Source organism: Acomys russatus, chromosome 14 (assembly GCF_903995435.1).
Source record: "Acomys russatus chromosome 14, mAcoRus1.1, whole genome shotgun sequence".
Classification (NCBI taxonomy): Eukaryota; Metazoa; Chordata; class Mammalia; order Rodentia; family Muridae; genus Acomys; species Acomys russatus.
In genome coordinates this window covers 45,486,668-45,514,141 of record NC_067150.1, presented here as the reverse complement: position 1 = coordinate 45,514,141, position 27,474 = coordinate 45,486,668, and the positions used below count along the sequence as shown (strand labels likewise).

Below are 27,474 nucleotides of genomic sequence, written 5' to 3'. Positions count from 1 at the left end.
AGATAGCTGAAGATGTTTTTGGAAATGCTGAACCCCATGCACTACAATGTCACCATCATGGTCCCGGAAGAGATGCCTGTCAGCGCCATGCCACTCCTGCTGATCGTGGGCCTCCTCCTCCTGGCTTGGAATTGTGAGAACACATCCTCAGTGCCAGGTGAGCCACTTTCTAGCTCTCTGCCTCCAGAAGGTGTTCCTCCTGGCTGCAAACTTTTTTTTTTTTTTTTTTTGGGTGGGGAGAGGAAGAGAAAACTCTTTCTGAAGACCACAGCTGTGCTAGTTAGGTGAGGCCTAAGATAAGAAATGTTAAGCCAACAGTCGGCACACGGCAGATGAACACGTCACAGATGTGTGTGAGGTAGTCATCCAGGCTGCACACAGCTTTGGAAGGTTTGGTTTGGCACAGGTGAGAGTACCTTACAGTCAAGCTTGAGATGGAGTGGGCGGGGCAAGGTAAAACTTCAGGATTTTGTTGTTGTTGTTGAGTTTGAAAGTAAGAACAAACTAGATTTTTAATTAAGTTTAGCTCTGCTCTGCAGGTGGAAGTGTCTCTGAGCTGTCCCCCATCCCCTCCTCTGTCCTTTCCCTTTGCCTCACACACGCCTTTGCCCTTCTTTGTATTTATTCTTTCTCTTAATCTTATTCTTCACTTTCTCTTACTGGTAGCATGGTGACATAAGGGGGGAATGGGAGCTGGGTCGTTGGGGGAGGAATGGGGACTAGAGCCTTTCTCTGGGAGCATCACAGTCTGACAGAATCACCTGGCAGTCATTATGTCAATCAAAAGTAGAGACTAATGTGATTATGTGATAATCCCAGTGATGAATTTTGCTACTGATGCTGAAGTGATCGATTATCAAGTTAATTCAGAATACATTTCAGATCCTGCCCTTAAATTTAGGTGTGACTGTCTCATAGTTATCACTCGTCTTTGGCCCCATAAGATATCCAACCAGGCTTGTTCCTCCTATACCATAGTAGCTGCACAGTCACAGAGTGCCGAGGCTCTGCACTGGGCAAATGAAAGGGCTGGGGAGAGCGTGGACAAATGGCTGGGCCTGGCTTCTTTCTGAAATATTCCAGCTAATTGCCTGTCTCTCTGATTCAGCCTGGCACTTGAGATTACTTTAATTTCTAACTTAGCTGAACATCATGCTGAGTTTGCTCACTTCTGCCTGGTGGGGCCACCTGTGGAGGAGAAGGCTCGGAGCCAATAGAAGCTAATCCATGGCTTTGCCTTGAGTGCTGCTCTCCATAGATTTCCTTTCCTCCTTGGGCAAAGGGTAAAGGAGTAGTTTCCATAAAGAGCGAGGGTGGGGTACGGTAGAACACTTTGTCCTCCCTTTTCCTTGTCATGGGCTCAAGGTGCTGAAGTCCAACCTACTTTCTTGCAAACATCTATCAAGGAAGCCACACAACTTTCAAATTTTAGTATAAGAACAACTCTGAAGGTAGGAGTTTGCTGGCTGATTCTCAAGCCCTTTCCAGTAGTGTTTGGATTGTAACCTTAAACATGTTTACTTATTTATTTTTGAGACAGGGTCTCACTATGCAGGCCTGGGCATCTGGCTGGCCTAGAGCTCGTTATATAATGCAGAGCAGGCTTATGTTGAACTCAACAGAGATCTATCTGGCTCTCCCTCCAGAGTGCTAGGATTGAAGTCATGTACCACCACGCCTGGCTAAAACATACACTTATCAAAGAGGCACAGTGAGAACTGACACTCATGAGACCTGAATCAGGAAATGAAGTGGTGCTTCTTTGTGCCCTACCACTTCTGGGCCAGGGCTATGGTACTGTTTGTCATCAGGGTCAGCTACCTAGACATGGTCCAGTGGTCCTCAGCCCTGTTTGAGGTAGAGCCTTCGGGTCGACACTGATACTGTAAAATCTTTCCTTGGTGGTGTTTCACGAGCAGTCAAGTTTGAGAGGCACAGGGATAAGCCCAGCTCCTTCATGCCACAGAAGGGAGCAGCCTGTGTTGCCAAGTAACATGTTACGACAAGTAACAGAAGCCAGAAAGTCCAAACAAAATAAAGGGTTAAATCTTGGAGGAGGAAAATGGCCAGCTGATGCCCAGCTAGAAGGAAGACAGGAGCCCCGGCAGGCAGGAGACCAGGAGCCTCTAGTCTCAGTTCTCCACAGGGCATAGCCCAGGCTTCTCTGACTCCTGTCAGGTATAGGAAGTAAGAAAAGTGCTCTGTCCCCCCAACTCCTTCTGTCACTGCTCTTGAATCATGACTCTCGCAAATTTTGAGGGTACTTTGGGTCCTCAAAAAGCCTAAGGGAATTTATAAGGTACAGTGACTGAAAGCCCACACCTAGTACATATCAGTTACAGCAGCTTTCCGCTCGTTTTGTTTGGTGATGTTGGTGACAGTGTCGTTTTTGTCGGAGAAGCTGGGCTCAAAGAGGAGAGGTTTTTACCCTGTGTGCTATGGCTCAGGGGTGGGTGTAAGCATCATCATTTATGCTTGCTGTGAAGTCCGCCTAGATCTGGTGGTTGGCAGCAAGGGAAGACCCGGGAAGGAAGGTGTGTGTTCTGACCCGGAAAGTGGCAATGCCTGGCTGATACAGAAGGGAAGGAGGCTGTGAGAGTTGGGGAGTAAAGACCGATTAGGAGAAAGAATAAAAACAAAGCTGGGCTGGAGAGGTGGCTCAGAGGTTAAGAGCACTGGCTGCTTTTCCAAAGGCCCTGAGTTCAATACCCAGCAACCACATGGGAATCTATAATGAGATCTGGTGTCTTCTTCTGGTGTGCAGGTGTACATGCAGGCAGAAGACTGTATACATAATAAATAAATAAATCTTAAAAAAAAAAAAAGAATAAAAACAAGGAAGAGTGAAGAGAAGACAGAAAAAGGGGGCAGCCTAGAGATGCTTCTGCTGGCAGAGCAGAGCTGGAATTAATTAGAATCTGTTGGGAAGTGGCATCCCTTTAATTCCGATAAACATCTGATAAACATCCCAAGTGTTCTGTTTCAGTTCAGGACTTGCTGCCTGCTACCTGGCAACCCTCAGTTCACATCTCCACTCCAATCTTGGCTTTGGCCCTCTCCCTTCAGATAACATAGTCTTCCCTGGTCATGGCACACAGGAAGAGCACATGACAACATGCCTGCTGCAGTTTTTCCATTAAGAAACTATTCCAGAGAGAGAGAGAGGAAAAAAAAAAAAAAAAAAAAAAAAAAAAACAAACTGTACACAGCGATGACATCCTTGCTCGCAGAGCCCTGCTCAAGGAATGGCATGGTCCTCTTGATGCCTCCCTCTCTCCTCTTCTTTCTCCTCCAGTCTCCTGTCTTTTTTCTCTTCTTCATCTCAGAGAGATAAATGTTTTTCTGGATTTTGTAACAATTGTTGCCTTGTTTTGTTAAAGTTTGGGACCCAATTTCACATCTTCAAACAATATAGTTTTTTTTTTCTTGCCTTAAATATTTTAGCAATACATTGTATAGTATTTGTCTATCTTTTTCCTTTTGATTACTGTTACGTCCGTAAGCTCCATCTATGATGATGAGAGCACTGTGCTTGCTTTTCACTCTTACAAATATCTCATGGCTTATTGATCAGACAATGTCTCCAGTTGGGGTGCTATGGACAGCATTGCTGTACACACTGTGCGCATGGGTCTCTGGAGGGTGTATTCGTAGGTTTAAATGCCAGTTTCCTGACTAGGAGAGCTGGTAAGTGGTCCTACCTATTGGTTTTAAAGAGCCCATCTGGGTACAAGAGCAGACAGTGACGTATTTACTGTTCCTGGGAGTGGGCTGAGGGAGCGCTCACAATCATCCTATACCTAGAGAAACATTCCCAGTCTGAGGAACCGAGCTGCCTCATGCAGAAGCAACGGGAATATGTCCCTCATATTCTACTCATCTGAGATGTGGTGCGAGATTTACATGCAAATGTAAGAAATATATGCACGTGGATACATGTGTGTAATATGTGTTATAATTATTTGCCTTTATAGTTTTCATATCCCCTCCTCAACTACTTCCCAAGAATATAGTTATTGTGCGTATCATGGTATCTCTAGATCCTGACTTGGAGCAAATATCTAAAGTAGGGACTCAGTAAGTGGTTATTGGATGAGTAGTGTCCCAAACTCTGCTTTTCTTCCTGATAGAACACTCAGACTCTTTCTCTTTCTTTCTTTCTTTCTTTCTTTCCTTCTTTGAGACAGGGTTTCTCTGTGTGGCTTCTGGTTGTCCTGGAACCAACTCTGTAAAATAGGCTGGCCTTGAACTCAGAGATCCACCTGCCTCTGCCTCCCGCATGCTGGGATTAAAGCCATGCAGCACCGTCATTGCCTGGCTGAACACTCAGATTCTTAACCCATGTACTGTCTAGCAATCTTTATTTTTTTTTTTTTTTCAGTAGATACAAATCTTCATTGTCTTATCTTTTTAAATAAATGTTTTCATTTTGGCCAGGTATGGTGACAAATTCCTTTAATCTCAACATTTGGGAGGCAGAGGCAGGCAGTTCGAGGCCACCCTGGTCTACATAGCAAGTTCCAAACCAACCAGGTGCTGCACAATAAGACCCATCTCAAAATGTTTTCATTTTGGTAATTTTTATGCTGTATGGTAGAGTACTATACAAGTAGGGGAATGGTACCTCTGAAATATAAGCCATTTATGCTTTATGCTTCAAGGGGCTTGACTACTGAGTAAATAAATGTTTGTAGACAAGTCTTAGGTCAAGGCTTGGCCTCATGTAGACTATATGTATGTTATGTGATACTCTTCCACTTTTGGTCGAAATGTATATACAACGACTGTTTTTATTTCATTTAAATTTTATTTGTGTGCACGTACATATGTGTATATTCTGTGTGTGCATGTGTAAGTCAAGAACAACATTCAAAAGTTCACTCTTTATTCTATTTATACATAGACAGCTTATTTGAATACACTTACGGAACATCTGTGGTTACGGAACAGCTGGTATTTGTTTACAACACATTTTAATAGATTAAAAGTTGGTATATCTGATATTTTGAGGAAATATATATTTAATTAAATATGGTTCTTTAAATCTTTGAATGAACATAAAGGAATTGTTTTAATATGGTGTTAGTCATATGCGATATAATGTAATGCTACTAGAGTTAGAAGACTGAAATTTTTGGCTAAACTTTGATTCTATTGATGGTTTGATTCAAAGATCTTTTCTTCAAACAGGGGAAGGAGGTCTGTTAACTGTATTAGTAAGAACTTGGGGGCTGGAGAGATGGCTCAGGTGTTAAGAGCACTGACTACTCTTCTAAAAAGGTCCTGAGTTCAATTCCTAGCAACCCCATGGTGGCTCACAACCATTTATACTGTGATCTGATGGCCTCTTCTTGCCTGCAGGTGTACATGCAGGCAGAGCACTGTATACATTATAATAAATAAATAAATCTTTTTTAAAAAGGACTTGGTTACTCCAAAGTGAATGGTTAAGCATCTTTTGCCAGGTCAGATGATCCATCTAAAAGCTTAACCCGTCTACATTGTTACACAGATTTTGTTGTCTGATACAGCTAGACACTTTTTTTGTCTTTATAACAATTTCACCAACAACACGGGATTTAAAAAAAAGATTTAGAAAACGTATTTTTACCTCCTGACAATTTTTAAGTATTGAAATGATTTGTATCTAACTTTCCCCCAACCACTAGTAATATACAGTCTACCAGGTTTGATTAGAATCCCAACACTTGAAAGCCCAGGGAGAAGAGAGTCTGGGTGTTCAAGGACAGCCTGAGCGGCTGTACAGTTCCATCCACTTGTCACCTGTCACAATCTCCACGCTTATGGCCAGACAGATAAATCAGTTTTTATTTGAGACTCTTAGAAGTTAGCATATAACCTCCTGTTTAGTGGGACCGAAATGACAGCTCAAGAGGACCTAGTGTGAGGCCGCGTGCTTTTTAATCCATGAAGAGGCAGAGAGTTTCATGTGATCCTTGGTTTTGTTTTAAATCACATAGAGTGGCTTACATATAAGACCCTAGAAGATGTTTTAAAAAAAACGAAAGAACAACTTTTTTGGCATTATTAAGAAGCTCACTACCCTCTCGCGGTTTGTTGTAGGTCCAGGGTACTGTCTGGGAATCGGGCCCCTCATCTCCCATGGCAGATTCCTGTGGATGGGGATTGGAAGTGCCTGCAACTACTACAATAAGATGTACGGAGAGTTCATGAGAGTCTGGATCAGTGGAGAGGAAACCCTCATCATCAGCAAGTGAGTCTGTGAACAATCGGGGCTAGACTGGCTGAGGGCGTAGCTCAGCAAGAGTGTGCACTTGGCGTGGTGTGCACAAGGTCTCAGTGTGCAAACACTGCCTCTGCTCTGGCTACTTCTACTCAACTTTAAGATCAAGGCTGAAGCCTTTTCCTTTTTTTTTTTTTTTTTTTTTTTTTTTTTTTGGTTTTTCGAGACAGGGTTTCTCTGTGTATTCTTGGCTCCCCTAGACTCTCTTTGTAGACCAGGCTGGCCTCAAACTCACAACAATCCGCCTGCCTCTGCCTTGTGAGTGCTAGGATTAAAGGTGTGTGCCACCATGCCCGGCTGCCCTTTTCATTTTTAAAAATAATACTTTCACCCCCTATTCAGATCTAACCAATGGACAGTGCATTTTTCACAGAGCAGGGACTGACTCTGATGTGAACTCTGGTGCCCCCATTTGACTACTTTCCTTGGTGGGGAGGCCTGGTGGCACACAGAGGAAAAGTAAGCAGGCTACCTGGATGAGACCTGGTAGACTGTGATCATATGGTAAGGGAGGAGGCCCCTTTCTGTCACAGGCCTAAGAGAGGGGAATAGGATTGAGGAGGAAGGGAAGGAAGATACAAGTGAGGGGATAACCATTGAGATGTAGTCTGAATATATTATTTACATTTTTTTTTAAAAATAAAAAAATAAAAATAATATTTTTCTATAGAAAACCCACTTAATTTTGATAGCTTGATATTTTGGTAAAGTTACATCCCCCTCCCTCCCCATGAAATGAAGGTGTACAAATGGCCATGTAGCAGTCTGATACTGTGGACAAGCAATATAATTAAATATTTCTTGAGTTGAAGCCAGAGACATGTAGATAGAGAACCACAGAAAGTTGGGAAATCATTCAAAATTTCTTTTAGTCACAAATGTGGAAACTCAGGGACCAGATGGCTTGGTTTTTGCCTAACGTGTGCCCCGCTTTCTTGGCATTTTGGTGTTATTTCTACAAGTAAGTGTAAACACACACACACACACACACACACACACACACACACCAAAACAAAACCAACAACAAAGCAGAGGCTGGTTGGTATCTGACCAATAGGTTTTTCACCCTGCGGGCTACTGAACACCTATGAGGTGTCAGACAGCAGAGGTAGAAGCCACACCAGCTGCTGTCCTCCAGCCAATGGCTGTGTGCCAGTGTCTCAGCTGAGCCATCTGAAACCAACCGGGATCAATAGAGCCCATTAAAACTCTCCTTCCTGAGTTGTTACACTTTGCTGGACCGCACTCATCCTGGACCTGACTAAATACTTGACTCTTAAGAACAAATTGCTGTCTTGTCTATTGATCTTAGAAGATGGAGAAATTAAAAGAAGGCATATTCATTCCCCTAGACTTCAAGCTGTCTTAGCTTGACTTTTAACCATGTGATCTACAACCACTATACCAATTTTAATATTTATAGCCTCCAGCAGAGCTATTACCACACGCTGAAACCTACCGAGATGTTTTACTGATTTGTTTGATTTTATATATATGTCGCTTTATTACATAATAGTATCCTTGAATCCCAGTTCTTTGAAGTAAATACTGAAGGAAGGGCACAGAGGAGAAAAACATCACATAATTCCAAATATTTCAATCTACCCAGTCCTGTTTTTTTCTGGATCTATTTAATGCCTTAGTTTTTGCCTGAGGTTTCCTTGTTCATTCAGTCTGATGTTACAGCACTTTGAGGAATGGCTACGGCAGGCTATACCTCCACAGCCATGAGCAGCTGTGAGGGGAAGCAGCAGGCTCCTCAAGGACCAGTGCAGACAGCCAAAAGCACATGCTTTTACGCCACAGGACTTACTAAATAAACATCTGGCCTAGAACCCCACCATCTGCTTTGACGAGTTTTCAAATGGTTCAGACACATCGCTCTAATGACCGGACCCCAATCACACTTTGATTTGACGTGTTAAGATCTACTGAGCTCTTGGTCAGTCTAATTCAAGCAAATCTGAAATGTTTCCTCTGTGACTTCAGTGTTCTTCTAGTCATGTTTTCAATTGGATGCCTTAAAAATGCTTGGTGACAGACGCCGCCGTTTAGGTCTGAGGACTGGGACAGTCCCTTCTGCTTTGTCACACAGAGAGCAGTCTTTTAGCCCTACTCGAGTTCGCATGGCTTCCTTTCCCCAATTGCCGTTGGCAAACACGATAAGCCTCAAGCACATCTGCCTTGGAATCAGCCAGGGAGCGAGTTAAGAATCTCAGTGCTTGACCTCTGAGACTGAGCCCACCTGAGGCCAGATACCAGCAGGTATCTCTGCAGGTCACCCAGAGAGTGTGGAGCTTGGAGGGAGGGAAGGACTTGTTTCTGGGGCAAGAGTGCCTTTCTCGGGGACTAGGGCAAGCGACTAAGCAGTGCTGGAGTGGTTTTTCTCTTTCCACATTGTGCTTGAGTCTCACCAAGGTGATGGTGGTGCAAGGCTAGATCTGTAGTGAAGAGGGGCAGGTTTGACGACACAGCCCTAGGTAAAGTTGCTCCCAGAGAGTGGATTTTTAGAAACCTAGGCCACTAGACAGATTCAGGGCTGCCCCCACACCACTCCTAAAGTGGGGGGTCCTTGTCACAATCAAGACCATCAGGGTCATCTACCCTGCTCCACCAGGAGAGCGACCTTCACAGTACTGCACCCTGCATGGATACAACTTGCCTCCCCTCCCCCAGCTCTCCCAGCTCACTTCTTGCTATGTCCCCTTGTCCCCTTGGGCCTTTCACTTGTTGGAGTCTTTGTGTTCCCCTTAATTGCTTCCAAGCGCTCCATTTTGTTGTTAGCGGCTGAGCTCCGCTCTGGAATAGGACGAGTTTGTCCCTATCCTCCCTGCCTTGCCTGCTCTTCAAGTTCTTTCCAGAACTACCCGTACCTCTTGAAAGAACCCCATCGGGCCTCAACAAGATTGTTGTTTTGATTTGAGCAGTTTTGCCTGATTTCTTTTCCTTTTGGAGAAGTTTGAGGTTTAGAGCCATTACAACTGTGTGATGACTGCAGTCCAACTTTTCCAACCAGCCCTGTCTCAAAGGAGCAGAGGCGGCAAGGTTCCAGAGGAGGCAGTGAGGAGGAGGGCTCGCTATGCTGCCTGGACACCTTGGGGACTGTGAGGTAAAGCTCTGAGATGTGTATGCTCTGGCACCTGCCCAGCCAAGCATGCACAGTGCCCTTGGGCAGGTATGTTCCATACCGGGGCCTATGGATGCTATATCGTAGGTCTAATATGTGTGTGTACATTCATTTCTGTCACAAATACAAATATAAAATAAATTGAGTGCCATTCATAAAGGACAATGAACAACTAACATGCGAATGAAGAGTTCACTTACACACCTGGCTTAATTATATGCAAACTTAGAAGGAATTCATTCCACATATATTAAGAGCTTAGGTACCAACAGTAATAATTGGCCCTCTGTTCCTCAGAGATACGAGAAGGTGTTACACACCACGTTCTTCTCCCGGAAGATGGCAGTATTATATCTGGGGAACAAAAGCAGCTCAAAGTTCCCACTCTCACGGAACAACATAGTGGTACCGTCCATACTGTGAATAAACAAGGGAAAGCACAGTCTAGCCATGCATTCCTTATTATGGATGCGTGCTCAGAGACGCATTCGGAGGCCATTTTGTCACTGTATAACCATCATAGAATATGTAAGGCAGCCATGATGGTTTTTCTGTGACATAATCTTGTTTCTTAGGTTGGTTTGTTTTTTTGAGACAGGGTTTCCCTGTGTAACCTTGGCTGTCCTGGACTCACTTTGTAGACCAGGCTGGCCTCGAACTCACAGCGATCGGCCTGCCTCCACCTCCCGAGTGCTGGCATTAACGGCATGAGCCACTATGCCTGGCTCTGTGACATAATCTTAACTGTGCAGCCTATCTGTGATAAAAGTGTCATTACATAGTATCCACATGATGACCAATCATTCAGTCCACCTGACATTAGGGGATTTTCTAAGCCAGGGGATCTTTAGTGCTAAAGTTGAGACAGTCCTGAGGAAAACCAAGTGGCTATGTACTATATGGGGGCGGGGTAGGCGGGAGGGGGCGGGGGTTAGACGGGGACTAGAGGTAGGGACTGTAGTGTAATTGCGAGCGAGCGAGCGGGTAGTTTAGGACAGGTTTGCTGACAAGATTTAAAAGGAGAGGAATTAATTATTTATTAAAGTGGAAGGAAGATCAAAGATGATTCCTGGCATAAGCCGAGGGCTTCCGTGTGCACACTCACACACACATGCCTACATAGTTGTAGACGTGGGTGCACACACACACACACACACACACACACATACACACACACACCACAAAAAAATAAAATAAATGCATTTTTCAAAAGACTCGAAGCAAGGACGTGATCCAGGCAGAAATCTGAAGAAGGAATAAAGAGGCACAGAGGCCGTGAGGTAGGAGTCTGGCTAAACTGTTCATGACACGGCAGAGATGCCGGAGGGATTGGAAGGAACCATGGTAAAAAACGGGACTAGAGACACTGAGGCACCTGACAGGGCTCTCCTGAGACTTGTGGTGAGAAGGGTAGACTTCTGAAGGAGCGAAGAGCGGGTGTGCTGTGCGAAATGGGAAGGTGTCTCAGGGACACGTACAGGGTCTGGCTTTGGACAAGGACATAAGGGTTCACGCATAGCAGTAGCAAGGAAGACTCGACGTTCAGCATTGCTACTCTTTCCTCAGGAAAACCTCTCAAGTCGTACTTTAAAGGCAGGGCTTATAGCAGAGATTGACAGAAAGCGATTGGATGGGGGAGACTGAGGAGAAATGCCACACTGGATGGAGGACCCTCATGAATTTTACTGAGATCTCTCTGTCTCTGTCTCTGTCTCTGTCTGTCTCTGTTTGGTAGGGGTGGGAGGGTCTGTCTCTGTCTGTCTCTGTTTGGCAGGGGTGGGAGGGTTTGCCCACTTTGGCGATCTCTTAATTCAATCGTATTTAAAAGTATGACCTCTGACCTCGGTGTCGTTACACGTCCACGTCCTCTTCTGAATGCGGGGAAAATCCTCACTCTCTCCAACTAGACTTTTCCCTTGGTCCAGATTACTGGTAGGATCCACCTCGGGGTCCGGTCTTTGTGATAACCGGGAGGAGTATGGGCTTATCCGCCAACTGTCCCCTCTCCCTATCTGTCCCATTTACCCCAGTTAGATAAACTCTGCCTCACTTTGATAAACGACCTTGGGTTAAGTTTCTTTTCTGTGGCTGCTGATATTTCCTTGATGGTTTTTCTTGGCAGAACTTCAGACTGAAAATTACTGGGATGAGAGCACCCCCTAAGGGATGCATGGATTTTGAACGTTTGCTAACGTTTAGTTCAGTGCATAAGACAAAAGTAGTTTACAGACTCCCTGGGGCCAGAGCAAAACACAACAAAACAAAAACCAAAATAAGACAATGTTCTGTTCTTCCCTCAAGTACTGAAAATCTTTGGTTACAAAGTTGTGAACAAAGAATGTAAAGAACACTTTCTGCTTAATATTTAATTAACCTTATTTTAATTATCAGTAATTTCAGCTTGTTTTAGAGTTGATACTACTACCTAAGTAAACTTTGGAGTGTCAGATTAATTTGTTGGGATTCAATTTGAAACATCTGATTTGTCATTTGTTTGTTTATAGAAAGAAAAACTTGTCAAAAACCGGAGTCACTCTATGAATGAATACTGTTGGGAATTGAGAGATTATTTGATTTGATGGTTTTTACTTAAAAAAATTTTTCCCTGAAATTCCAGCTATTCTTAGCATTATTATTATTTCAGAATTTTATCTCATTTTTAAAAAGTTAATTTAAGTGGGATAAACCACAGGCAACCTCTCAGCCCTCAGTGTGTTTGTGTTTGTTACAGAGTTGAACAGAGAGGCCGGGTTATTGCATGCAGCTGAATAAGGAGGTGGGGCTATCAGGAACAGATGGACAGAGAGCTGGACCAAGGAGACAGCTTCAGCTGACTTCAGTAGGCAGTCTCTGTAGGGGAGCAGTCGTCAGTCAGCTCCTAAATATCCGGTGGAGGACATGATGGTGGATGTTTTCTGAGTGCACTGTCAACATCTGTTTTTGTTTTTGTTTTTTAGATTATCTGTATTATTAGTAGGCCCAACTAGCAATCAATTAAGACACAAACACTTGTTATATTTTCAAATAGCCTTAGTTAACCTGGGGCAGGGCAGATATCAATCCTGCAAACTACTTCCCGTATGCCGTCTGTTTCTACCAATTTCTGGCAAGCTACCTCCCATCCATAATCCCAAATACTTGCTAATATTCTTCATCTGGGCCAAATCTCCGTCCATGCCGGCCACATGCTTCTTTTCCATCTAACACATGATGGCCTAGCACTCTTCTCTTCTTGAGAGCCTGTCCTCTGGTCTCTCTTTCTTCTTAGAATTCCTCCCCTCCTCCCCCCACCCCCCTCAGCCTGGGAACTTAGACACAACTATCTCGGTTGCCCTGTCCAGGTGGAATGGCTTTTTATTAATTAGCATCAAAATACATCAGACCATCCCCCAACAAACATCCACACTTGGACCTGAGGGGAAGGCCACTCATTCACTTCTGATCACTTAGAACTTCACCCACCCACTCACTCACTCACTCACTCACCCACTCACCCACCCACTCACCCACCCACTCACCCACTCACTCACCCACTCACCCACCCACTCACCCACTCACCCACCCACTTACTCACTCACTCACTCACTCACTCACTCACTCACTCACTCACTCACTCACTCACGGCTTCCCCCTTCTTCCTACTGTGATACTTAAGGAGTCAGAGAGTAGAAATGATTCACTTGAACAGGGATGCTTTCCTGCTAACTTGCACACTAGGAATCATACTTTGCATTTGGATCAGCATGCTTCTGTTATGGAAGCTACTACACAGTCAGAGTGAACTGCCACAGATCCCTTCCCCCACGTGGGACCAACACCATGGTTTGCTTTCTTTCCAGGTCCTCAAGCATGTTCCATGTAATGAAACACAGCAACTACATCTCCAGATTTGGCAGCAAACGTGGGCTGCAGTGCATCGGCATGCATGAGAATGGCATCATATTTAACAATAATCCGGACCTCTGGAAGACGATTCGCCCTTTCTTTATGAAAGGTAATGCTACATTATTTTTTTTCTTAGATCTATGATGGTACTTCTTTTTTAAAAACGTGCTTTAGCTGAGCGTGGTGGCACACACCTTTAATCCCAGAGGCAGAGGCAGGCCGATCGCTGTGAGTTCAAGGCTAGCCTGGTCTACAAAGTGAGTCCAGGACAACCAAGGATACACAGAGAAACCCTGTCTCGAAAAACCAAAAACAAAAATGAAAATAAAGAAAAAAAATGTGCTTTAAATTTTGATGCCACATACATTTTAAATTATGGATACATAGTATTTATACCTTTGCTTATATATCAAACATAACCTAAACACTTGTCTTTAAAAAAAAAGATTTATTTATTATGTATATAGTGCTCTGCGTGCATGTACACCTGCAGGCCAGAAGAGGGCATTAGATCACATTATAGATGGTTGTGAGCCACCATGTGGTTGCTAGGAATTGAACTCAGGACCTCTGGAAGAGCAGCCGGTGCTCTTAACCTGTAGCCTCTCTCCAGCCTCAACACTTGATGTTTTAGTCTCACAGAAACCTTCTTTAAAAAGGTTAAGTTATTTGTCCAAGATTCCAACATTAGTAAATGCTAGCCCCCAGGATACAACCCCAGAGTCTATACTTACAGCCACAACAAACTCTGAAGAGATGGGCCTGCCTACTTAGGGTCATTTGAACTAAGAATTTAGTGTTTCAGTTTGATCTAAGCATGGCGAAATAGTGCACTGGCAGACCCACTGTGTGTCAGGCCAGATGTTTTAGGTGAAAACAATTGGTGAGTGAAATCAGAGAATCTTAGCAAAGAGTCAGGCTCTGCATGTTGCCTCATCCAGCCTCTGAGCTTTATGGTTGAAAAAAAATGAGGTTCTAGAGAGGTTGAGATTTGCACCAGCAGAGCAAGTCAGAGATAAGCGGAGACTCCATCCCAAGCCTCATTACTCGGCACCCACCCATTATGAAAAGGAAGATGTTGAGGATGACCCAAGGCCAATTTTTGACACTAATATCAAGCATTAGGGAACATAGTCATGCCTTGGCAATCTCATCAGAGACAGCATCTGGAACTACAGAGATTTTAGGTCTAATTGTGGGTCTCTGATACCTAGCCATACTGTGCTTCCTCTGGCTGCTGCAGCACACTAGACAGTTTGGGATCTTAAAATTCTGCAGGCCAGAAGTCTGCCATAGGTCTCAGCAGGCGATAGCAAGCCTGTGGAGACTCTGGATAGGAGGCATCTTTGACTTTACCCCTTCTAGCTTCTGGAGCCCACCCTGAGTCCTTGTCTGATGGTCCGGGTCCAGTCCTCCTTAAACTGCAGCTCTGTCCCGCCTTCTGGTACAGCCTCAGGCAGGAAAGTCTTCTCACAAGGGACTCTGGGCATTTGTTTGGGTTTCCCATGAGGACACACCACAGTCTCCTCCTCGTGAGGACCAACACTTGAATCATGTTGTGATTCAGACCCTAGAAAACTCTGGATAGCTTGCGTCTGTGTGCGTGCCACTATTCATGTAGAAGCAGATCACTCTCCCTGTGCCTAAGACTGACACTGGATTAATGGAAAGGCATAGGTCTCAGGATTATGGTGGGCTCACGTCCCAACACTGCCCCTTACTACTCATAAGGGAACTTCAGTCAAGTTACTTAGTACCTTTGTGCTTCCTTCCATTTTCTGTAGAAGTTGATGAATATTACAGAATGTAGACTTGAACTGTTGTAAAGAACAAATAAAATATGGTGTCTGATTCCATAGATATATAAATTGTATTTTACTTTGTCATTTGACCCAGGTTTACTAGGAATATGGTAATTAGTATTCAGGAGCAGTTAACTTGCACGTACCAATATCCTATACTCTTTGACAGTCAAGAGTTAACAGAATCTCTAAATCTGCTCATTTAACAAGCTACTGTTCTCATCATTGTATTGGGTACCAAGAATAACAAGCAAGATTTGGTCCTGTCCTTGAGGACCATGTAATGGGAAGGCAGGGTAAGGTGCACCTGCATATCACCAAGTATTGTTTAGCTCAAGTTGTACCAGGCTGCAGAGAACAGGCACATGGGCCACCTAGAGTCACCAAGGGGCCAGGAAAGACAGCCCAGAGCAGTGGATCCTTATGATGACTTTTGAATGAAGTAGAATTAAGTAAGAAAGTGTAACAAAGGAGACATCGTAGGTGGTTTGACAACAGACAAAGACAGACCATCATTGCATGTCCAGGGATCCTCCAAGGACAAGCCTAAGGGCAAAGAAGAGGCGGGGCCAAATCACTCAAGACATATCTTATTAAGTCAAGGACTTGAGCATATCTCGAGAGTTATACAGATTCAGTAAATATTTTAAGGAAAATGATATGAACACTTGTGTGTGTCTTAGAAAGAAATCCCTCTGTTAGTAGCAGACAAAGGTTTAATGATAACTAAACACAACTATATGACCAATAAAAACAGGAAGGGTTGCTGTAGTGACAAGGGACGCTCAGAGGAGATGTCATGGGAACAAGAACTGTCAAAAGAGGACCACTGAACAGTGCCAGGAAATTTGTCAACACATCTTTGTAAATATTTTAGGTTAGCCCCATATATACAAGATAAAGCTTTCAATAAAATGCTATAAAATTAGACCCCAATTAAATTCCAAAAATAGTCAGTTAATTACTTACTAAAAGGCACACTGAAGCACCTGTCACTTTTATAACTAATGAGAGTCCCAAGCATCTTGATAACTGTCCTCTTGAAGTTAGATTCCTTTGCTTTCCCAGGGAAAGTAGAAAAATCGGGGCACATTTTGGAGCCTGTTACCTTCAGTCATGCTATGAAATTGTCAACCCGTTGGGAGTGTAGAGAAGTAGGTGGACATAGCAGCAGAAAAGGCCCACTCTGGCAGATGGCGAGTGTAGCGAAGCTGTCTACTGAAATTGCCAAAAGAGCTATTTATTGATGGAACTGAGTACCTGATCAAGACTAGAGTACTTTAAAGCACATGAAAACACCCAGTCCTGGGGCTGGAGAGATGGCTCAGAGGTTAAGAGCACTGTCTGTTCTTCCAAAGGTCCTGAGTTCAATTCCCAGCAACCATATGGTGGCTCACAACCATCTGTAATGTGATCTGGTGCCCTCTTCTGGTGGGCAGGCACACATGCAAGCACGTTGCAGTCGGCTCGTAGTGGCAAACCCTGCATTCACCTGGAAGGAAACCATGAGCGACATGTGGAGCTCAGTCGCTAAGGGATGATATGCCTCTCTTGAACGAACCCCAGGGAGGCCCTTCCTAACACGGAGGAAGGTTCCTACTTCAGCCTTCTTTAGCCCACATGGGACTCTTTTTGGTTTTTCAAGACAGAGTCTCTCTGTGTGGCCTTGACTGTCCTGGACTCATTTTGTAGACCAGGCTGGCCTCAAACTCACAGTGATTCCACTGCCTCTGCCTCCTGAGTGCCGGGATTAAAGGCGTGCGCCACCGTGCCTGGCATCTAGTTGGGACTCTTTAGAACGTCCTTAGACTGGTCTCCCCAGCTCTCTCCTACTCTCTCCCCACCGTTCTCTTCCTTCTCCGCCTGCCCCTCCTCCCAATCTACCACATTCTTTCTTGACAAGGTCTTAATCTGTAGCTTACAATGGCCTAAACTCACTATGACACCCAAACTGGCTTTGAACTTCCAACGACCCTTCTGCTGCAGGCCCTGGAGTCTGGGATTATTGTGGTGAGGCACCATGCTGCCAAGCTTCTGGTCTTATTTTCGAAGTCCATCTTCTGATATATGTTACTTCGCCTTTTTGTTGTTTGTTTCTCCTTTTTGCGAGAAAAAATTTCCCGGAGTTCTGTCTTTAAGGTACACCAAAAATTTCTGAATGACAAAAGACATAAAAATAGAGACCACTAAGGCCAGCGCTAGGTCAGGAGGAACAAAGAGAGGGTGGAGCCAATTCATTCTACTTGTTTGCATTCATCCACTCACCCACTCACTCACTCACTCACTCACCCACTCACTCACTCACTCACTCACTCATTCATTTATTTGAAAATGTGAGTCAAGGGCCTCATGCAGGATTGGTTAAAGTACAGTGCTAGTAGATAGATGTCACCCTTCTTTTAGGAGTTCCCCAGACACTGAAGCCTGCAAAGCCACTAAGGAATTGCTCTGCCTGCCATTGCTGTGTGAAATGACTCTGGAGGTAACCTGAAGAGAGGCTAAGAATAAAACAAGGACACACACTCAGTATTTATAACCCTGGCATTGAACATCTGTGCCATCTAGGAACCTTAGGTTGACATGTCGAGGACCAGTTTCACCGGCTCTGTATTAACACCCTCTTATGCACTGAAATGAAAAGTAAGCGTGACCCAAACAAAATCCAAGCCATCATCTCAGGGAAATAGGTACAGCACAATGTAAAAGAGCTCTGGTTATTATACTCAGAAGTATTAGTGTTTCATCTGCAGTCTCACAAATGATTAACTTAGTGCTTAAAGAAAGGCTCACATTTGAATCATCATTTTTAAAGTAATATTTATTCACTCATTTTTAGTCAAGGAGGTAAGTACTTGAAGAAAATCAGGATGACACAAGAAAGCATGGAGAAGGTTATAATTTATAGTTATAATTTAATGTCAAGTTGGGGACAGAAGAAGGCAAAGTAAGCTGCCTGCGTGTGCCCTGGTGCTTGTGACAGCCTCATCTCTGTGCTCCAGCCCTCACAGGCCCTGGTCTTGTTCGAATGGTGGAAGTTTGTGTGGAATCCATCAAGCAGCATTTGGACAGACTGGACGAAGTCACCGACAACTCGGGCTACGTGGACGTGTTGACCCTCATGAGACACATCATGCTGGACACCTCTAACATGCTCTTCCTGGGGATCCCCCTGGATGGTACTGGAACTTGAATTCTCATGCGTTCTTCCATCTCTCAAACAGGGCACGTGGGGGCAGCACATTGAAGCCAAGTGCTATTTTGTACATTGCTCTTAGCTGGGCATTTCTAATGATCTCTAAGGATATTTTCCCTCTAGTGTTTCTGCCCTATTCATTCATCTATCAACTTTCAAAGCAAAAGGCACCCCTTCTCCTTTTTTTGGTATCTCCTATGCTGGTCTAGGACATAACATTCTACCATAGGCAAACGTTATCAACTAATGTGGTCATTAACGTAGCACGGGTAAATTGGATATATTTAACCATTCATGCGAACATGATACATATGCACTCAACTAGTTACTCTACATGAGAACTGGGCTGTATCCATATGATAAAGTGATGGTGACAGCGCTGCAGATATTGGCAGGAGTGACAATAACAGATGACAGGTATTTAGTATCTACTACGTATCAAACAACCTGAAGATACACTTCATGTGCATGTCGCCGTTTAATGGCTACGACAACCCACAAGACATCTTACCGCCAAGCTAGAAAAGACAAATACTTTAAAATGTACACGTAACTACCACCACCCACAAGCAGTTACTTGGATACATTGCATTCTGCTTTTGATATTAGCATGTGATTTTCCTATGTTAATTTATAACTGTGTTCGTTGATTCATCTACTGACTCAACCATTATGTATTGGTTGCCTATTTTGTATTCCTGGATCTGGGGAGAGAACCAGGAAGATGAGTGAAGTTTTCACCTTTCAGGAGCTTATACTGTAGTGCTTGCCTGAACAATAAAGCAATAAAACGTATTAGGCAAAGGTAAGTGCCTTGAGGCAAAACCAAGTCAGGGTAAAAGAACAGGGATTGAGGTGGGATAGCACATGGTTGTGCCCATTATGGAGTTGAGTGGTCAAGAAAGGTCTCTTCAGAGGGGACATTTAAACAGCATCTCAATGAAGTGAAGTCACAACCATGAGCAGATTCAAAAGGAAAACAGTCTAGGCAAGGGCATAATGCACAGTGGTCTACCATTTGTGGGAAACAGCCGAGGCAGATGTTACCTGATTGGCCAAAAGACCAGCTATAAGCCCCTCCTTCTTTCTCCCAGCCGTGGCCTTATCATTGCTAGTCTGCTGGTCTTCGCAGGACTATAGAAACTTCATCTGGCTATGCATTTCCTGTGGGAAGTTTTTGTGTCGCTGCTCACCTTTCTGCTTGCGTCTCTGCTGACGTTAAGTAGATACACGTTGATCTGGCCCATGCCTGGATTGTTAGGAAGGGCTGTGTGAAGAAAACTGTATACCTCTGCATTGGTCAATCCAGACTGTGATGCCACAACACCCAAATAAGCTATGCGGGTTATGTTTGCTTCCCTTTCTACTGGGTACTGGTTAAACTCCCAACTGACCTGTTTGTCATATTGCCTGAATCCTTCATTTCTATCATTGTAGGGTTTTGTTTTTGTTTTTCAAAACAAAGACATCATCACTTCCCTGGAAAGACCATAAGGATTAAACTTAAAAGCTCTGTAAAGCAACCTAAAAATGACTGGCATTTTGGCAGTTGATGTAAATGTTGGTTCCTTTCCCATTTATATATTGGTCTGGTGGAATTTGAAAAAATACACAAGGACTTTCTTTTTTTTTATTTTATTCAATTTAACTTATTATCATTTATCTGTTATTAACAATGTATGAGGCTCAGAACAATGCACTGAAAAAAAAATGAGAAAAATTCTTCACCTTGGGCTATGTGAAGAGTGCTATAAAATCAACAGAACACTGGAAGGTGAGACATTAAGGAACCGTTAATTAGGTGGATAATCCAAGTACACAGTCCAGTTAGTGTCTCGCCTAACTCCAAAATTAGTTGAACTGTGTTAGCAGCACAACAGGCTTGGTGTTTTAAAGTTAATATGCTATTATTAGCTGGGCGCAGTGACACAAGCCTTTAATCCCAGCACTCGGAGGCAGAGGCAGGCAGATCTCTGTGCATTAGAGGCCAGCCTGGTCTCCAAAGAGAGTCCAGGACAGCCAGGACTCTGTGTAACAGAGAAACCCTGTCTCAAAAAACAAACAAAAAATATATGCCATTATTATTATTATCATTAACAAGAAAGAGGCATATGTGTACTGTGGTATGTGTGGAGGTCAGGGACCACTCTGGATTCCAGGAATAGAACTCAAGTAATTGAGAGGCAAGGACTTTTACCCACTAACTCATCTCATTTGTCCCAACAGCATCCTTCCAGTTTCCAGCACCAAGGATGCAAAAACCCTAATTACTGCTCTGAGTCCCGAAAAGCCAGAGAGGGCGAGAAGCCAAAAGAGTCTAGTCTGTGGTCTCAAACACAAGCTTGAAAACTCAAGTCTGTGGCTAACTCAGCTAATTTAGATGCCAAGTAGATAAAGTGATAATGAATTTGCCTTTTAGTATTATGCAGCCAGGTCATCCCCTGGCGACCCAAGGCTGGCAGAAGAGTCTGTCCAGAGTCCTGCTCACATTTTTCTCAGTGAATTTGTTCTCGTCTGTTTCACAGAAAGCTCCATTGTGAAAAAGATCCAGGGCTATTTTAACGCATGGCAAGCTCTCCTCATCAAACCAAACATCTTCTTTAAGATCTCCTGGCTCTACAGAAAGTACGAAAGATCCGTGTAAGTAACACAAGTTTGGAGGATTTACAAACCCAGCCACGCTGTGCTGTTCATTGCATCTTTGCTGCTGGTGGCCACTTTGTAAGTTTTATGCTCCCAGAGTGCAGAGGAGCATGTTGGTTAAGTTATCTGTGAAAGTCATAGCAATGTGGCTGCATCGTGATTGGGACAGAGCAAAGGGTAAAGGAAGCCTTTGGCCAAGAAGCTGCTCAGCAAGAGCCAGATAAGCACCACGGAGATGAATATTGCATGTAACTTATGGGTATTTGTGAATACATAAAATATAAACTCACATATTCATGAATGCCAGTGGCCAGTGCAGAATCTGTTTTTCTGGAAGTCTAAATTGAGAAAACTGTGACCTTTTTTTTTTTCCTTCTCCTCAGCAAAGACTTGAAAGATGAGATAGCTGTCTTGGTAGAAGAAAAAAGACGCAAAGTTTCCACAGCAGAGAAACTGGAGGACTGTATGGATTTTGCAACTGATTTGATTTTTGCTGAGGTATTGACCTGTACGAACCACCTACCTCCCTGATATATATTATGATGGCGTATCATTATTTAAAGAATCCTTTGTATAACAGTGGCATGGTTTTTCTTTAAAATTTTCACTAGCCGTGTTATGATAGCCCATTGAAATAATTCAAGTAATCATTTTATGACGCTTAACATTCAAATTCTTCTGTATTATAATACATGAAATCAGAGACTAAACAAAAATACTCTTCATCTGGAAGTTTTATTCTAGAGCCCTCCCCAGATAACAAAATACAAGAATGTTCAAATTTTATCCCTAAAATACCATAGTACTTGCATATTTGTACATCCTCCCACCAAGTGAATGATACCTGATATAGTCTAATGCTATGCAAATAGTTATGATATTGTATTTCTTAGAGAATAATTTTTAAAAGATTTATTTATTTATCATATATACACAGTGTTTTGCCTGCATGTACATCAAAAGAGAGCACCAGATCTCATTATAGATGGTTGTGAGCCATCATGTGGTTGCTGGGAATTGAACTCAGGACCTTTGGAAGAGCAGGCAGTGCTCTTAATCTCTGAGCCATCTCTCCAGCCCAAGAATAATTATAAAAAGTCCATACCTGTTCAATAAAAACACCAGAAAAATATACATGATGCCCAGTTAGTTGAATCCATATGTGAAACTCTAGGATATGGAAGAGTCAATGCCAATAGGTAATTAGCTATTTGCCTATCTATATGTGGAATATTAATATGTAAAATGTTGGTACTAGTTACAGAAGCCTCTAGTTTCATTTTGAGGATGCTTGAGTGTCACCTCCCCTAATTTTCTGAAAACCTGATTCCCTTTTCCAATGCTTCAGAGACGCGGAGACCTGACAAAAGAAAATGTGAACCAGTGTGTCCTGGAAATGCTGATCGCAGCGCCCGACACCATGTCTGTCACTCTGTACTTCATGCTGCTTCTCGTTGCCGAGTACCCTGAGGTGGAGCAGGCAATATTGAAGGAAATCCACACTGTGGTTGGTAAGCAGTCATCAAATAAACGATAGTGCTTGAAAAATTCCCTTCTGACCGTGAATGCCAGCTGCTCATCCATCTGATAGCACATGTACAACCTTAAGGAAAAACTAAAGTAAGTGATTCCGTCACATCTTGGCTTGTGCTGGGTAGGTTGAAATGACAGTCCCTCCTATTTCTTTTTCTTTCTCTTTTCTTTTCTTTCTTTCTTCTTTCTTTCTTTTCTTTTCTTTCTTTTTTTTTGTTTTTTGTTTTGTTTTGTTTTTGTTTTTGTTTTGTTTTTCAAGACAGAATTTCTCTGCGTAGTCTTGACTGTCCTGAACTCAGTGTGTAGACCAGGCTGGCCTTGAATTCACAGTGATCTGCCTGCCCTGCCTCCCAGGTACTGGGATTAAAGGTGTGCACCACCACGCCTGGCCCCCTCCTATTTCTATTTGTACAAATCATAAAAATAATATATGCTTATTAAAAAAACACCAGAGCAATGCGTAAAGCAGAAAGGGAAGGTCCTAATTCTTTTCACTGTCTCCAAACCTCATTCCCGACCTCGCCCCCATGCCACCTGCCTGTCGTGTGTTCTTCAAGAGCTTTTTATTATGTGTGTGTGTGCACGTGCATGGGTGCACACGCACATGCTACAGTGTGAATATAGAGGCCAGAGGCAAGCTTGTGGGAGTCATTTCTTTTTCTCCCAGATGGATTCTGAGGATCAAATTCAGGCTTTCAGGCTTGGTGAGAAGCACATTTACCTGTTGAGCCATCTCTGCAGCTTGAAACCTTCTTACTCTGTGTATACACAGATATATATAAGGTTGGGTTTGTCCATCTTAGTAAGCCATATAGTACTTGTATATAACCCACTTTAACCCTCCCATAGACTTTAAGTCACCTCTCAATTATTTATGCCACCTAATGCAATGTAATGCTATATAAATAGTTATCATATTATCTAGAGGGTAACTGCAAAATAAAGGTTGTGCGTGTTCAGTACAAACACAATAAAATATATTTAATGCAGTTAGTTGAATCCATAGGTGTGGAACTTAAGTATATCCTCTGCCTGCCTCATGGGTTACCTAAGTCTTTTCCAGTGGGTTCACCTAGGAAAATGGCTGTTGTTTACAAAAAGTGTTTGTGGATTTCACTTTGTGGCAGGAGGAGGATGGAAGGCTAACAGCAGAGACAAGGAGGTGATGCGCTTCCTTCTTCGCTGCAATCAGTGATGTTGCCCCACCCTTCCTACCTCCTCTGCAGAGAAGCCTCCAGAGCTCTATCAGTTCTTCCGCCCCCATTCTCATGGCTCTGCCTCAGCATCATCCTGCTGCCCCCTCCCCCACACCCGTCTGATTTAGAAACACAAAATCAGAGCTGTTATCCGGGAGAAAACAAAAATGTATTTGGAACTGCCTTTGCCCGTGTGATCTTTGTAGGAACACATTACTAACAGAAGGAAGAAGATATAAAATAATGGACTTTTTGGGCTTTGCACAGTGCTGGGGAAACAAGTCACTGGCTGTGGAACGACACCGTCTCTAAAAAGCCACCTTACTGCTGCTTGAAATAGTAGACACTAAGGAAAAAATCCATTAAATATGTGAGAGAAATGTTCTGTAGATGCAGGCTAGCAAGTGGAGGAAAAGAAACAGGATAAGGCAGCTCCAAATTCCAGCATGGTTTCCACAAGGCTTTCAGCCGCTGTGTAGAGGGCAGGGTCGTGGCATCCCTGGGCCAGCTTGTAGGCTGGTAGGAAAAAGAGAATGTGATTTTAATGGAAGGAAGAGAGTGGACACTGTTGGAGGATCTAGGAGGGGAAACTGATTTTGAGGTCATGCTTTTCTCAGATCGGTGATAGAGATCCCTGGGAGTGAGATGTGTTGGTGCTTCTCAGAATCCCCTTAACGCTTCAGCAGACTGCCACGATGGGCAAGCTGCGAGTATGCCGCAGCATCAGTGCTCCCTCTTGTGGTCCAAACGCAGATACGGTCATTACTGCCTAGCAAACACTTGGAAGCCTCTGAGATCTTTCCTGTAGTTGTGTGTATTTGTTCGGTCCTTGGGTACGGAGCACAGTACTTGAGATGTAGGCACTCTTGCTTAGAATTTTCTGGCTGAACTAGACCTTTCTATAGGGCGTAGTTTTATAGGAGACAGGGATACTCTAGGATCCCAGGATACTTTGATTCTGTGCAAGTGGCTCATTTGAGGGTACTTGGAATCTTTGCCATGTCTGGAACAAATCTATGTCTCTTTGACCAGTTTCAGGTCAAGCTGAGACAGCGGGACCGTCTTGTTATTCCTCAGCTGCACTCAGGGCTGGGCAGGACACTGGCCGTTTATGATGAGGAATAGTAAGCATCTTGCCATATTCCTACAGCAGTTGGTCTGAAGTCAGATGTGGTGGGCCTGCCAGTGACATGTGCGGGAAGGTAGCTGTACAAATGACTAGAGAAGTGAACGCTCCACACCCTCACCGACTCTGTAGCAGCCTGTATGCCCTTGTTTGGGGTGGTCATTGTGCTAGTTGGGTCATATATTAAGAGACAAAGTAAAATGTGCCCTGGAAATGTAGAGTAGACGGGAAACTCAAAGACTCAAGGTTGGCTGATAAGAGTAATACAGAGACAGAATAGGTGTGGTCTCCATGGAACTGCAGAGTGTATATCATCTTTGAAGGGGTGCCTGGTCCCCCATCTTCTGCCCATTGTCTGCCAATGGAAATGTGGGTCCAGTGTGAACAGATTTCCATATATTTTTTAGGAAATCTCTTGTTGTTGTTGCTGTTGTTGCTATTTCCAGAAATGGTATCACATCTTTGCGGACCAAATAAAACACATTTGTTTCCAGTGGGTGGTATGCATTAGATTTAAAAGCATTTGTTTTTCTAAACAAGAAGAAATTGTTCTAAGGGAAAAAGAGAAGCTTTAGTGCCTATCACATTTGAAACTTAACATTGCTCTCTTTGCCCTGTTGATCTGTTCCACAGGTGACAGAGACATAAGGATCAGTGACATCCAGAATTTAAAAGTGGTGGAGAATTTCATTAATGAAAGCATGCGGTACCAGCCTGTTGTGGACTTGGTCATGCGCAAAGCCCTGGAAGACGATGTCATTGACGGTTACCCCGTTAAAAAGGGAACTAACATCATACTGAATATCGGAAGAATGCACAGACTCGAGTATTTCCCCAAGCCCAATGAATTTACCCTTGAAAACTTCGAGAAGAATGTAAGAGCTCCTCCTTAGAACTGAGCATACTGTTTCTGGTTGGTGTGGCCTTACGGGCTCCACCCTGTGCCTGTACCACACAGTCACCTCTCTTCATCTAGCAGTACTTGTGTCCCATAGCTTAGAGCATGGCTGACACATACAGCCCAAACCAAAGATGTTGGCTCTCTATCTCTGTAAAATGTTTGTATAGTTGCCACCCAGGAAACCAAAACATAATGTATTCCTTAATTTGGAAAAGATTTATTTAAGGCAATTGATTTCTTCCATTCAAATCTATCATTTAATTAAGTAATTCTTAAGTGTATGAGTGTTTTTGCCTTCATGTATGTAACTATACCATTTTATGCCTGGGACATGCAGAGCTCAGAAGAGGGCATTACATTATCCTTGGAATGGGAGTTATGGATGGTTGTGAACCACTGTGTGGGTGCTGGGAACTGCACCTGGATCTTTTGGGAAAGCAGCCATTGCTCTTACCACTGAGCCGTCTCTCCAGCTCTGAATTTATCAAGTTTTCTATAATAAAGTAAAAATAATTAATACATCATTCATTTATCTAGCATCCTCTAGATTCAACTGCACCACACACAAAGCAAAGGAAATCCACTCCTACTTTAGATAGAAATCAAATAAAGTTTAGCTTTATCACTGCCTTTATTCTATCAAATGGCCTCGAGCAGTAGATGTTATTTCTAAATAAAACACAATGACTTAAAGAATCAACCTTCCTTTTTTATATAGCTGGTGTATAGGAGAGATTTTTGCTTTCGCTATGTCACAATATTCCTAAGACAGAATTTTCCAAATAGCTCCCCATGTTTCCTCTTTTTCTACTTGTGTGTAGTATAGGGACTCAATGTCAGTTCCGCTCTCTAATTAATGTTTCTAGACTGGCAATCCAGACAATGCCTTGTCTATCAATTGGTCAACACATTTTATTTAGTTATTTTATAATTCTAGTATAATTCTAGCATATTAAGGCCACGTAAATACATACTAGACAAGACAGCCATGATCCTCACTAATTTTCACAGTGACTACAAGCAGTCAGAAGATCTTTTTTAATGGTACACTCCTGGGACCCTAACACTCTTAGGTAGAGACAAGAGGACCAGAGCTTTGGGGCCAGCCCAGGCCACAGAGATCCCCCCCCCCCTTTCTCACACACACAAGAGGCTTGACACTAAGAGTTGAGCCATCCATAGCTTTTGCCCTCATTGTACGTGTTATATGAGGTCATACAAAAACAAACTCTGTCTCGGTAACTTGTAAAGCGCCAGGAAAGCTGAAATTGCTCCACAAGATGTCCAAACATCTAATATGACCCATAATGTGTGGTGATTTGCACTGCCTTAGCCCAGCTAACTGACATGTAAAACTAAACTAGGGACTCTGTGGGGCCACAAGCGGGTCACAGGAGAGGCACAGCAGAGCGGGGGGGGGGGGGGGGGGCGGGGGGGGGGGGGGTGACCACAGTTGTTTGTCTCTCGGGGAAGGAAGCAGTGTTATTGAGAGTCAAGCCAGGGTGTGCTCAGACCGTTGCCTGCCTCTGCCTAATCATCTGGTCATCCCCATAGGTCCCCTACAGGTATTTTCAGCCCTTTGGCTTTGGGCCCCGAAGCTGTGCCGGGAAGTACATCGCCATGGTGATGATGAAAGTCGTCCTGGTGACACTTCTGAGACGATTCCACGTGAAGACATTGCAGCAAAGGAGTATTGAAAACATACCGAAAATAAATGACTTGTCCTTGCACCCAAACGAAGACCAGTCCCTTGTGGAAATAATTTTCTCTCCAAGAAATTCAGACAAGTACCTCAAACAGTAA

At 43.5% G+C, this 27,474-nt stretch overlaps 1 protein-coding gene across 1 annotated transcript; it reads left to right on the top strand.

The window, feature by feature from the left end:
- The first annotated feature begins 12 nt into the window (after nucleotides 1–12).
- On the top strand, nucleotides 13–27,474 carry LOC127198476 (aromatase). The gene is made up of 9 exons (XM_051156454.1): nucleotides 13–157; nucleotides 6,085–6,235; nucleotides 13,232–13,386; nucleotides 18,079–18,255; nucleotides 20,798–20,912; nucleotides 21,299–21,413; nucleotides 22,264–22,426; nucleotides 25,404–25,645; nucleotides 27,226–27,474. The coding sequence occupies exons 1-9, from the start codon at nucleotides 13–15 to the stop codon at nucleotides 27,472–27,474; spliced, it is 1,512 nt and encodes a 503-aa protein (XP_051012411.1).